The following is a 13,814-nucleotide window of genomic DNA, read 5'->3' on the forward strand; positions in this document are numbered from 1 at the left end:
GGAGTACTTGTGGCACCTTAAATTTGTTAGTCTCTAAGGTGCCACAAGTACTCCTGTTATTTTTGCGGATACAGACTAACACGGCTGCTACTCTGATACTATACTACTGTTCTACATTTCTCTTTGGGGCAGGGATTGCTTTTTTGTTGCTTGTACAGCACCTAGCACAATGGGGTCTTGGTCCATGACTGGGCTCCTAGGCACTATTGCAATACAACTAATAAAGTCTAGTGATGCAGCACTCTCATTTTGATCCTCCATTTCAGCTCTCAACAAGCAGCAATGCTCTAGAGAGTATTCAATGCTTGATTCAAGGTGTTAGTTATTTGGGTGAGAATGCTGTATGGAAACTTCAGTTATAAAAGGGAGAAAATCTAACAGAGGATTCTGGGGTCAATGGGACATATTTTGCCCGCCGAGTTATGCACCCAATACAGTATGATCTTTAGTAGGGTGGCCCTGGAAACAGCAGTGTTCCTATTTTCAGGCCTGCCCCAGGGACCCTGCCAGCTTTACAGAAAACAGTTGCTTTAGCCCAGTTTTTGTAAATAGCCTGAGCAGACTCTGCACTTAAAGGATATGTCTACACTGCAATTAAAAACCAGGGTTGGGCTAAGGGTCTGTTTAATTGTGCTGCAGATCTTGGGCTGGAGCCCGGGCTATAGCACCCTATGAGGTGGGAGGGTCCCAGAGCTCGGGCTGCAGTCCAAGCCTGAAAGTCTGCCCCGCAATTAAACAGTCCCTTAGCCTGAGCCCGGCAAGCACAGACCAGCTGCAGGTTTTTAATTGTAGTGTAGACACGCTCAGAGAAGCTGCCAGACACCTGAGCTGGTGAATTTGATAACCAATGAGATGAGTGCTAGTATGTCTAAAAAACCAGGTACCACATAAGGTACTCAAATATCAGAGTGGTGAGCATGATAAGGGTATGTCTACACTGCAATTGATGGGGATCGCAGTTTAGGTAGGCATACCTGTGCTAATTGTAATCTAGCTTAATGTGGCTAAAAATATCAGTGAAGATATGGTGGCATGGGTTGTACAAGCGCACCTGGAACTCAGAGTACTTACCATGTTGCTAGCCCAGGCCAGTCCAGGCTCTGTGCCACCATGCCTTCACTGCTATTTTTAACTCGTTAGCAAGATTACGGCTAGTGTGGGCATGTCTACCCAGCTGCAATCACGCTTCCAGTTGTAATGTAGACATACCCTGAATGTACCTAGAGAGAGAGAGATCTCTTCCACCCTAGCCTGTCACATATTGACACCCTGCCCCTTTTCCTTCCCCAGGTGCAAGGCCTCTGATAAGCTACTAACTAGCTCTGCCTTACACATGGGAAAAGGAGGGTGCTCTTGGGTTGAGAGAGGAAGAGGGAGGAACTGGCCTTATTTCCTTTTGCCAAACCCTCCAGTGCACACTTTGCTGCCCCCCCCACCCCAAAGAGTGCCTTTAACTCCCCCACTTTGACCCCAGTAATAGGGTTCCTGACTTGTAACTTTGAAAATCTGATCTCCCCAATCTTTACTCTCTGCTGGAGGTTCTCTCCCGCGACGTTTTGATGCACAAATTTAGCTTTACCCCATAACCACATCCCCGGCCTCTACTAAAACCCAGAGAACCTGGGATTGGAACTTAGAGCAAAAATACTTTGCTGTCAGAAACAGCAGATTGACACCAGAGCAGTTGTAAATTACTCTGTGCTTATTGATAGCAAACATTTGTCACCTCTTGGGAGGAAGTATTCAAAGCCGTATGTGACTGCAAGCAGGACAGAGAAAACAGCTGTGCCAGGTTCTAAAGGCTGAACTTAGAGATCTTAACAGTGAGCACCAGTACTTTCTTTATAAGAAAATGTCTCTCATCTCATTTGTTTTAAGTGGAAAGTAATAATTACAAAACCAGTGTCAATGATGCCTTCAGAGTTTTTTGGCATCTTGGTTATTTTCGTTGTATATCAATTTATCTAGCAAATGGCTTGGAATGATTTGCAAAAAGGAATTTAAAACCAAAATTGGGGAGATAGAGACTTAAAAGTCAAATATGGTTTGTTAGTTCAGGAGAAGTTTGTATAAAGCTGCTTAGATATATTTGGAAAAACTCCAAAAGGCCCCTCTACTAATCGAATTCTTTACAGCTAATGAAAGAGATTAATCCACAAAACTGGATGCCCTTATTTCCTTGGCTTTAAGCATTACAGAATGAGACCAAGATGACATAGCTCACGGGACAGCAGTGAAGGAAAGATGCTCCATCTCTGTTCAATTATAAATAGATCTTAAATAATTAACGTATTGATCATTTCAGCATTTAAGACCTATACAAATTCCAAATAGTGATTGTCTCCCAATCATAGCTCAGCAAGATGATTACATCTGAGCTGCCCTATTTTAGGTTAAACCTGGTGAATAATAATCCTGATCAAAACCCACGAAAGCAAACAAACGAGACCGGGTTTATCAAATAAACCCTGGAAATGTTCAAAACACGATTCCTAAATAACACTGGCCTTATTTTCAGAGGCTGCTGAGTACCCGCAATTGCCACTGAAGTCAGTGATAGAGGTGAAAATCATCTCTGAAAATCAGGCCATTCTTTTAGCTACTTAAATATGGATTACGCACCCACCTTTGAAAATATTGGCCAGGGTAGATGACATACATGAGAAGAGACTAAATACCCCAAACGGGAAACCCCAAATACAATTTCGGTGACTGGCAAAAATAAAATAGACTTTATTGCTTGAAGAACAGGAGTACTTGTGGCACCTTAGAGACTAACAAATTTATTTGAGTATAAGCTTTCGTGGGCTACAATATGCTCAAATAAATTTGTTAGTCTCTAAGGTGCCACAAGTACTCCTGTTCTTTGTGCGGATACAGACTAACACGGCTGCTACTCTGAAACCTGTCTTTATTGCTTGAAATTGCCATTTAGTGTTGATGAGAAATAAGCTTTCTCTGAACTGAAAATCAGAGCTTTTGAGCAAATAGTATTGTGAGTATTATACACTTTGAAAGGGGACAGTTCACTGAAAACTAAAGTATGGCTGATTCGGGCCCCTCATTCTGCCACCTGACATACCTTGGTTCACTTTTATGCCTAGTCTCTGACCCTCAGCTGACAAAGGCTGAGGGTACTGGAGAGGAAACCTGCTTAATCCCTGGAGGAAGGAAGTGTTCACTTCACCATTACAAATAGCTGTACTAACAGTTCCAAGCCCACTATAGACAAGGATGTTAGCTTTAAGGGATGAATTAGCAAAGCTCTGTGAAGACCAGAGAGGAGAATATCCTTATCCTGCAAACACTTCCATTCATGCTTGACTCTACTCACATGAGTAGTCCCATTGGCTTCAGTGGAAATACTTACAGGTGCTTAACTTTACATATGTAAGTGCTAGCAGGGTTGTGACCCTATGATCCATACATTGGTCATCACAATATTTTGCTGCTGAAACTGTGCTGAAGACACAAAGGATTTTGATGTTTTAATTGAAGAGAGTGGGATTTATAATTAATTAAGGTGTTGCAATACCTGGCATGTTTTGGGGAAGATTATTAATATCCTCAACCAGTCTCTGCAATATTTCTAATTTCTTGACTAAGCATGTCTTCATATATCATTGTACTTCACCAGCTCTTGGAAAGAAGAGAGTGTTTTACTTGTCAGAACTTGATTGCTTCAACTATGTTTTCAGTAAAATCAGTCAGCACCATGCTGCCTGAAAGTCTGAATCTGAAAAAATCTAGTTCCAAATGGACTGCTGTTGTGAAGTCACTCAAGATGAGAACTGTTGTAGACTCGCTGCTTTATTGTGTTATTTCAGTCCTCCGCTTCCAACTCCATTTCTAGCCTTTCTGGGTTTTCATATGTCCTGAGAGGACTCAACACAGAAGAGTTATAATAAAAGGCTAACTGTGGATTTATTTTTCTGTCATTTAAAACAAATGCTTCTTTCCTAGGGAGTTGACCGCATTGACCTTCCAGGCCTCAAAAGTTTGAGAACTGCCCGCATTCTTAAGGAAGGCATGGTGCTGACCGTGGAACCAGGCATTTACTTTATTGACCGCCTGTTGGACCAAGCACTCAATGATCCTTCACAGTCTTGTTTCATCAATAATGAAGTCCTGCAGCGTTTTCGAAGATTTGGTGGGGTGAGTAACTTCACTGGGTTAGATAATGGTTCTGGCAGATTTTCTGCTTTGTCTTTTCATGCATGTGCAGGAAGAAATTTGTTCTAGAAAATGTAATACATTATGAAGGAAACTACTTCTGTAGAGGACACTTTGTCAGTTGAGTCCCTCAGCCCAACTGCGTGCTTTCTAAATTCGTTCTTTAACTCATTCACCTCAGATTAACTGGAGGTCCATTTTCTTCACTGATAAAAGTACTCTCCTCCATCACTAACAGGCTGCATGTTAAATAAATGGCATGTCTACAGGGCAAGGCAAAGAAACTTGTATATTATGAAACAAGATACCAAGGTTCATATTGCTGACTTAGTTTCTCCTCAAACCAGCAACACAAAGAGAAGTGTTCACTTCTCCTGCTGTGGAAGGAAAGCCTTGTGTTCCTTAATCCAGCGTGGCGTTAGTAAAGAACTGAAAAAACCCTTTGAGCAGGATTATAGTTGTCATGAAACCTGTGCACCAAGAATGGTGAGGTTCTATATAGGGAAGTTCAGGGTTTTCATGAGCGTGTAAATTTGACCTTGGCTGCTCAGGCTCCATATTGCAAGGCCTACCTGGCAGATTGTGCATGGAGGAGGATGGCTGTCTCAGAATAGAGGGTATGGAGTATGAGTCTTGCACCACTAATGACCCCAAATTATCATTTACATCCTAGTGGCTGGTGTATATGTGAATAAGCAGAGGGACTCATTCCCATCATGCTGTCTGTGACAGTTCTCACGTCACTAAATTCACTCTAGAACGTTTAACCAGTTAGATGCCTTCAGATACGTTTCTCGTTAGCAAAATTAGCATTTTTGAAAGGTGTCAGATTGACACTCTGAAGACTAAATCCTATGTTCTTCCACAGTCAAGAAACAACACAGGCAGTAGGAATTGAAGCTTCCCCTTGTCAGTATATCCCTTAATTGTTGGAGAGGCTTTTAGTTCAGCCGGCACTCCTTGGCTTGTCTGCTGAGACTCTCAGCAAGGATAACACTTAGTGGCAATTGTGGTGGTGATTTAGGAATTGTCTGTAACCCTAATTTATCATAATCCACCAAACAATCATCTGCTAGTAACAGCTTCACCACTGTTGATCTGAGCTGGCTTTGAACCGCCAACCTAGAAACAAAAGGTTCCATATTCCATTACCAATCCTCTGAGTCATCCAATCTACTATACAACTGGCTTTAAAAGTACTATATCCAAAGTATATAATCTTATCACACGATGTGGGACTTTACCCTCTGGTGTGTAATTTGGGATGTTATCTTACCTTGTTATTTCTTTTGTCAGTACTTGCCAGCCAGTCATGATCCTGATGAATGAAAGGAGTGCGTCATGTTTAACTCTGCATTTTCTAACTTTGAGCGTGTCATACTGTATTTGACCCTTAAACCTGTTTTAAAGGGACACTGTAGACGCCCTTTCCCAGTTAAACACCACCATAAAAGTAGGCTGTGTTTTTGTTACTTATCCCAAGAACAGACTTTGGGAACCATTTAGTAATTGGATTGAATCCTGGCTCTCTTATCTTGGAAATATTCAACCAAAACCCCCATTATTCACTGTATTGGTGCAAACACCCCAAAGGAGGAATACATGTTTGCGTTTTAACTCTGCAGGACAGAGCATGTGGGGGGATACATGGACTCCCATTGTGTGTGTTTGGAGTAGAACAGTCCATTTTTTGTTTGTATCCACGAGCCCAGCATTTCTAAGTTGTTGTCCAACTAACTCACTCTTCATGTGTTGAACTGTAAATGTTTCCCTCCAGGGGGTTCCATGAGCCCCCAAAATCCAATCCCTTCCCTAATTTTTGCTTTATCTCCCTTAATGATGACTGCTGTTTCCATCTAAGAAGAACTGGATTGGGCCTCTGAATTTGCCAAGGGGATTGGTGCACAGGAAAGGATTGAGCCCCAGCCTCAGTTTCCAATCCTCATTTATTATTTAAAATAACAAAACAAACACAGGTAGCTTAATTCTGTCCAGGAAAAAAAATTGAAATAAGTTCTAAAACTGAAATACATCTAAATTTTACAGCAGAGTTTAAAAGTAATACAATAAAAATACCTTGACAATCCTTCTAATTCTAACTCTTAACATGATTCCTGGGAGATGAAAGATACTCCCCAGTGAATGTTACTTAGTTCTTAGTAACTGCATTCTAGTTTATTTCCATTTATACAGGCTGAGTTAATACCTCTTCCAAACACATTTCAGGAGAATTATCCTCTACAAACTAAAAAGATCTCAGAAAGTTGTCTGCAGTACTAATAATTGATGATAATATATGAGGTTCATCACTATAGCGTCTGGCTTTACTTTACAAGACTTAAATTGAATAGCAAAAAACCTATCCCAAAAAAGGAATCAAATTCCCTAATTTAATACTGCAATGCGTAACTTAGCCAGTAAGAGACAGGAGATTCCAGAACCTGCAGTGAGCACGTAAATAAGTGGCCAGACTTTCAAAACTGTTCAGGACCCAGCACTGTTTTCTGTGGGAGATTTTAGGTAGTGAAACTGTTGAACAGCTCTCATGCATGCTTCATCACATTCTAAATGTGGTCAATTGAAGGCTCAGACATATTTCTGGCAGGAGCAATTTCCATAGGAGAGGACCTACCACTGGGAATTCTTGTCTCCCAGGCAGGAACAACCTCTCTCTCATCCCTGCCCATCCCAATCAGTAGAGAAACTGAGCCTTCGTTAGTCTTTTCTTCACTAATGCTTAGAACTGGCCAAAGAGAGGAAGCAGAATACAAGTAAAGCTCCAGGAGAAAGTAAGAAGAGACAACACAGAGCTCCAACGTGGGTGCCCAGTGCCGGGTTTACAGTGGCTCCATGGAGGGGCCCTGGCCTGCCCTGCTTGCACTGCGCCCTGAGACGCCGCTGGCTCCCCCCGCCCACCACTTGCTCCTCTCAGCCTGCCCACCAGCTGGCCGAGGGCTCCTCTCTGCCCCCTGGCCACACCCCCTGCTCCTCTCAGCCCCCTGGCCAGACCCCAGTGCACCTCTAGCTCTGGGCAGTCTCTGCTTCCCACCACCTGTGGGGCCCCAGGTGTGTGTGTGGAGGGCTTTGCTGGGCCCCTCCAGGCAAGTGTGTCTTGAGGGACCCTGGCCGGGGCAGGTCCTGGCCTGGCTGATCGCGCCACTCCCGAGGGGCAAGAGCGATTTCCGGCCGTGGGACGAGCCCTGGCTGCGCTGACGGCTCAGCCTGGCAGACACAGTCGCCTCCCAGCAAGGCTGGTGAATGCGGCCGGGAGGCAGGGCGTGGGGGAGTTGGTCTGGGGGGGCGCTGGGCTGTGAAGGGGCAGGGAAGTTCTGTGTGTGTTGGGGCACTAGGGAGTGGGGGTTCTGTGGAGGGTGGTGTTGTGTAGGGCACTGTGCATTTCTAGGTGGGTCTGGGGGGGCGCTGGGAATAGTGGGTCCGGGGGGCCTCTGGCCATTGGGAGTCAGGGGGTGTTGGGCGGGGGGGAGGGGCTGTGTGATCTGGCAAGGGCCTGCCCCCCGAGGGGAAGGGGCACGCTGGCAGCACAGGGCCGGGTGGGCCACTGTGCATCTGGCAACTGCCGGTTTGTAAATAGTGCCCTCGCGCTGGGCGGGGCCGCCCCTGCCATGCCATGCCCCATTGCCTCTGGCTGGCCCCTTGCTCCGGGGACTGACCTCCCCGCGCCATGCTCCATTGCCTCCATGGGGGCCCACAGATATGTTTGGCGCCGGGCCCACAAAAGGTTAATCCGGCTCTAGCTGCCTAAACTGCACCTGCAAAACTTGTGCACATATGCAAGTCCTATACATAGGTGTCCAAATGACCCGTGTGTGTGACAGGTTCGTGCACACTTTATGGGTACAACTAATGTGCTCAGACTTAACAATTTGATTTGGGGTCAAAAATGGATTTATTTGCATCACTGTTTTCCTGGAGGTAGTCAAGAAGTTAAAGTCTATATTATTAATTGTGCCAGTTTGGAGAGTAAGGATGGTCTTTTGTGTAAAATACTAGACTGGGACTCAGCAAACCTGGGTTCAATTCCTTGTTCTGCCACAGACTTCTAGTGTGATCTTAGGCAAGTCACTTTATCTCTTTGTGCCTTAGTTTCCCACCTGTAAAATTAAGATGATTTTTCTTTCTCATGTCTTTTGTCCTGTCTATTTAGATTGTAAGCTATGTGGGGCAAGGACTGTGTCTTATCATATATTTGTACAGTGTATAATACAACATGGCACCGGTCTCATCTGGGTCCTCTAGATGCTTCCATAATACAAATGATTGTCCAATTTAGAAAGTCCCTTGTAGTTTTATTTATCGTGCAGGAGAAGTGGCTGGTTTCCCCAAGGGAAAGTGGAAGGCTGACTACCCTAGCTCTAAACAGTACCCTCTGAGCTTATCTTTCACATGTATTGGGGTTTGAGATTTCCATTTCTCATAAGCTGATTACTGATCTAGGCTGTTGATGTGATGTTTTCTCTAAAACCCAGCAAAACCAGCCAATCTGATTTTGACCTATTATGCTCAGTCTCTGCTCAGGCTCCATATTGCCCCATAGCATTAGTTGTTCATTGAGGTAGCAACCAAATTAACATGTGTAAACTCTGTGTGTCTGTCTGTAAAAACACTGAATCACAACTGAATTTTAAATGGAAATAAATTTAAAAATCCTGCTTAGATTTGCAAATTGTTCTCATTTAAAAGTAAATGGCTTTACATATTCCATGACCTTGAAAACATGCTAATGTTATGGTATTATTTTTCAAAATGTCAGTGTTTGTTTAATTCAGAAATAAACATTAAGCGCAATTAAAAGGCAGAAACATTTCCTTTTTACACCTAAATAGGGGCATTGAATTGCTTTTTTATTTGATTCACAGAGCAATGTAGTAGTAGTTATACTTACTTTTAATTTACATAAGGCTGAGCTCACTTCCTGTGTTTGTGATAAATGGATGTTACAGAATGAAACCGATTACTAGTAGTGATTGAAAAGTGACTCATAATCACAAACATGCTTGTCTGCTTCTTAATATTTCACATCAGGCAAGTTTAATAGTGTCCGAAAAACATGTTTATAAAAGTTTTGCATAGAAAAGTTGTTAGCTATGATGAAATGTACAGTTTTCTCTAAAACCATTCTAAACCAATTTATGTGATGGACTCTAATAATTGACTAACCCTTTATTCAAATAGCTACTAATTTATTAACTGTCTATAAACTATGAATGGACCATTGATAGAAAGTGTGGCTGAAATGAGAACATGCTGTGTGCAGGAAGGGGGAGACTGGTCAGGTTGAGATCATGAGGAAGTGTCACTCTGTAGTAATGCTGGAATGTAGTAATGTGCCAGTTTTAATCTGGATTTTCAGCAGGTAGGATTTTATACTAGACTGTACTATCTATAAGAAATAAATAACTACTGCAGACTACTCAGTGCTCTGTTGCCATTTGGTGTAAACATACACATTTCTTGTGTGATAAACTTGTAACCTTAAAAATAACAAATATGCTGGTGTGTGTCAGTGGAAGGCATCAGAATCCCTCCCCTTACCTCTGTCCATCTCCTTCTCCATCTCCGACTTCTCAAGGCAGACACCCAGTTCCTTTAATCTGACTGCAGTGTATATGCTAATTTAATTTGCATAGTAGCTTCTATGGGCCATATTTTTCCATCGTTTCAGAGGTGGGACTCCCAGCAGCTGTATCCCATGTGACTTTTCTAACCATGTCTGGGGTCTGACATAATGTTAACCTGTACTGTTTGTTTAACTGTATATGTGAATCAGAACTGTGTTTTTAGACCCTCAGAAGCTTTAACATATCATAGCAAAAAGAACTAGATGTGTGCAACAGCACCCTTCACTTGGCAGACAACACAGGACTTCCAGCCCAGAGCACCTCACTATATTAGTGAGTCTGGAAAACAGTGTATTAGGCTGGTTACATATTTAGCTGATGAAAACTATTTAACCCACATCGTGTCCTTGGCTTTACCCATGAGACTGCTGCTGCGGGCAGGATTTGGTCCATTGAGTCAACCCTGTGAAGGTCTGCTGCTGGAGTTACACAATTGTGCAATCTTATCTATCTAAATAGGTCATGCCACCACACTTGATAGGAGAGTGGTGTTTGAAGAACAATGCCTACATTACTGGTCACTTTGCCTCTCCAGAAATATTTCTGAAACAAGTCATTTTGTGTATAAAAACCCAAAGATGCCTAGAGGATATGTTGTACAATGTATCCAAAAGCTAGACTTGTAGCTAAAAGCCAGTCACCTGCAATTTACTGTACATGTGACAAGGAAGCTGAATTAAGGTTGCACAAGCAACTAATTTTTGGGTGTTTGATTTTGCAATCTTAATGTCCTCAACAAAGTGTGTGTGTATGTGTATAATTTCCTAGGTTTTTAAAAAAGAAAACTAAAAAACCAAATTCCATCCTGTGGCAGCATATTGAAACCCACATGGGTCGTCAGTAGCATTGCAACCTTTAGATCCACCACTCGACCTCTGCCACATGAGCCAATAAAGTAACTGATTGTAGTAGTAGGTTGTCTTCCTCTGTGTGGACCATGAAGTGGGATGAAACACACACTTTGCCAGTAGATTTCACTGATATTTGCGGACAGCAGAGGAATGGTGAGACTCAGGAATCTCAGGTTCTATTCCAGGTTCTGGAGGGGAGTGTTCTCTAGTACATATAAGCTCTTCTGCCTGTTTTCTCTCCCTCCCCCCTCCAAAAAAAAAAGAGGGGGGCCAAACTTGACCTGTTTTGCCCTGTCCCCTCAAACCTGCCCTTGTGGTCCCAGTCCTGGTTCCTTGTCCCTATCTCATTCTCCTTGTCTACCCAGTCCCAGTCTCCACTCCTCAGGCTTCTTGTCCCAATCTCCTTGCCTAGCCTGGCTTCCCATCCAATCTCTCTCTCCCACTACGGGCTCCCAGACCTAGTCTTCCTCCCTGGCACCTCATCCTAGCTCAGTCTCTCCTCCCCCCACCCTGATTCTTTGTCCAAGTCTTTGTGTTCAGTCAGTCCCAGTTCTACCCTCTCCACCCCGGCAACTGGCTCCAAGTCCCCCTCCCATTTCCTTCACTGGTTCCCAGTCTTACCATCACCCAATCCTAGTCTCCTTGACCAGACAGCTTCTTCAAAGATGACATGGCAAAGTTTAGGATTCTTTTGCTTGCGTTTTATTCTTCTGATCCACTGGGGAGTTCAAGAAGAATAAAATAAAAATCTCTCTCAGATGCATGCACTTGCTCATGCCATGTCATCTACTTCCCTTCTGCAGTTCCAAATGCGCGCTTTTCAGAAAACACAGAGAAAAGAGAGGAGATTCGCAGCCTTTCATTTTACAGCTGTGTGAACTCAACAGTTTATTTAATTCTGCTTTATAATACATTTTACTTGATACCATGTAAAAGAAATAATCTGGCAAAGAATCATTAAACGGTTTAATACGTCTAGATGACTCATTTTGTTTGAACAAATGGATTATTTTGCAAGCAGAAGTACAAATGTTAACCAGCTTTATTTTTAGTTTAAAATGTCAAGAGGTCAGAAACCATTAAAGCCACTGTAAGGTGGGAGTCACCATGGTTTGTGTTCTCTTGGATTGACACCTTACTAAAATTGCTTTTATTGCAGCTGAGTGACTTACTAGCATTTTTCTGATAAGATAACAGGAATGACTGGGTAGGCATATTTCCTGGTAAAAAGAGATATGGGAAATTAAAGCTCCGTAGAAAATGGTACAAGCTTTTCATTTTAGCAGAACAAGAGCTGGAAATGCTAAGAAAAAAACCCTGCTACTTTCTTACCTAACCGTAACGTGTAAATGATCGTGTTTTTAAAAGTAATGTTGGAGTAAAAGCCGCTGTAAGACTTTGTCAGGTCAAAGTTCAGTGGTTAGGTGGTTTGGGAGTAACAGTGTCAGGTACGTGTAATTTATTGTGGAGCTAATTATACTTTAAAAAAAAAAGACAACGTGATGTAAAATGAAAAAGACAACTAGATCCAGCACAGCAACATGGCTGCTCTGGATACAAATGGGTCAGCATTTGAATGGCACCATACTCAGGGGCAAATCTGTCCCCAGCATAGTTAGAGTAAATGGGTTGTGTGTTGGAGAAGTGCCAGAGGAACCGGGGAAAGGGTTGCCTGGTTCCCTTGCTGCCCCCTGTGCCTGAGGGTTTGGGTTTCTTTGATACATATAAGGCCTCTTCCTCGTCCCTCCCACAGTCCACCCTAGCTGGCACCTGGCACACCAAGTGCAGATACACTCCCTCCCTTTGCCTGCTGGCTTTAAGTGGAGTTTAAGTGAACCTGAGAGACTAGCATGGGCACCTGCAAAGGGGCAATTTCCACCCTAATGGACTTCTGTGCCTCTCTCCTAGCAGTGGGAAGTTCTGGTGCTCACAAAGCCTTGTTCATCTAAACCAAGCTGGGTTGAACGTGCACTTTACACTCCGATTGCCATTGCTTACTAGTGTGCCTCTCGCAACACACTAGGATATACTGGTAACTCTGTGTTCTCTGTAACAGGTCCGAATTGAGGATGACATTGCAGTGGCAGCCAATGGAATGGAGCTACTAACGTGTGTCCCACGTACTGTGGAAGAAATAGAGGCTTTCATGGCAGAAGCCCAAGGCAGCACCAAGTCATTTGACTCCTTGGCCAGCCAAAAGTAGTAAACTCCCCAGTGGTTGCTGCCTTCCGCTAACCAGCCATCATTCTGATTTTACACTACTGCTTATAAAATAAAATGCATCAGTTCTGCACAGCAAATGGAATCAGGCAAGTCATTAGCTGGAATGATTACTTTATTAGAAGTGAAGTTAGAAGGATTCAGCACTATACAATTAGGTAGCTCTAAGTCTTTATGCTTGCAATCAACAATTTATATTACTAAGTGCCAACTGAAAAATTAATTACAGTATGAACAGCTGAAATTATAAAGCTTTAAAATCTCTGCTCATCTGTATCTTTCCAATCAGATCTGCATTTTGATAGCAGTGATTTTTTTAAAATAACAGCTCTATTATCTGAATGTTGCCTGTAATCATAAGAAAATTCTTAGAAATCCTATTTTGGAAACGTATATCACAACTATTACCAAGTCTTTTTGTTAATTGGGAGTGGCTGAAAAAGTGCCACACCTACATTTTTCTTGATATTGATGGAATGGACAGAATTAAATGTCTAATAAAAATCCTCCCTGAAAGTTGTTCATAACTTTGTGTAGATCACTTTTTCCGTCTCCCATTATGTCCGTCTCCCATGACTGTATCTTTATCTGAGCTTTCTACCCATTGTGTGCACTGGAAATTCAGGCACTTCATTAACTAGGTTTTATCCCCCACATACTGAGGGCACTGAACTTTCATACACAGGCCACATCCCCTTCGCTCAGAGAAGCAGGGAGAGATGTCGGTTTCTGTCTCTGTCCTTTAAAATGTAGGGTACCACGGTTTACAGATCTGGGGTCTTAAAAATTCCACCTGAACAGCATAAAGAGAGTGTCTTATGATACAGGAATTCAGTGTTATGCAATGGATTACACCCTATAGAACAGGTGGGATTTTCAAAGCTATCTGATAATAGTAAAGGATCCATTTAAAAAATGCTTTGATGCTCTA

The 13,814-nt window shown here is 42.8% G+C and overlaps 1 protein-coding gene across 2 annotated transcripts in view; it reads left to right on the forward strand.

The window, feature by feature from the left end:
• The window catches only part of PEPD (peptidase D), a 220,681-nt gene extending 207,288 nt beyond the window's left edge, over nt 1–13,393 (forward strand). For both annotated transcript variants that reach the window (XM_065416423.1, XM_065416424.1), the window contains 2 exons: nt 3,964–4,155; nt 12,720–13,393. In XM_065416423.1, the coding sequence (XP_065272495.1) occupies nt 3,964–4,155; nt 12,720–12,866 (339 nt within the window). In that variant the 3' untranslated portion in view covers nt 12,867–13,393. The remainder of the gene's footprint in view (nt 1–3,963; nt 4,156–12,719) is intronic.
• Nucleotides 13,394–13,814: the final 421 nt, after the last annotated feature.

The sequence above is a fragment of the Emys orbicularis genome, chromosome 14 (genome assembly GCF_028017835.1).
Source record: "Emys orbicularis isolate rEmyOrb1 chromosome 14, rEmyOrb1.hap1, whole genome shotgun sequence".
Lineage (NCBI taxonomy): Eukaryota > Metazoa > Chordata > Testudines > Emydidae > Emys > Emys orbicularis.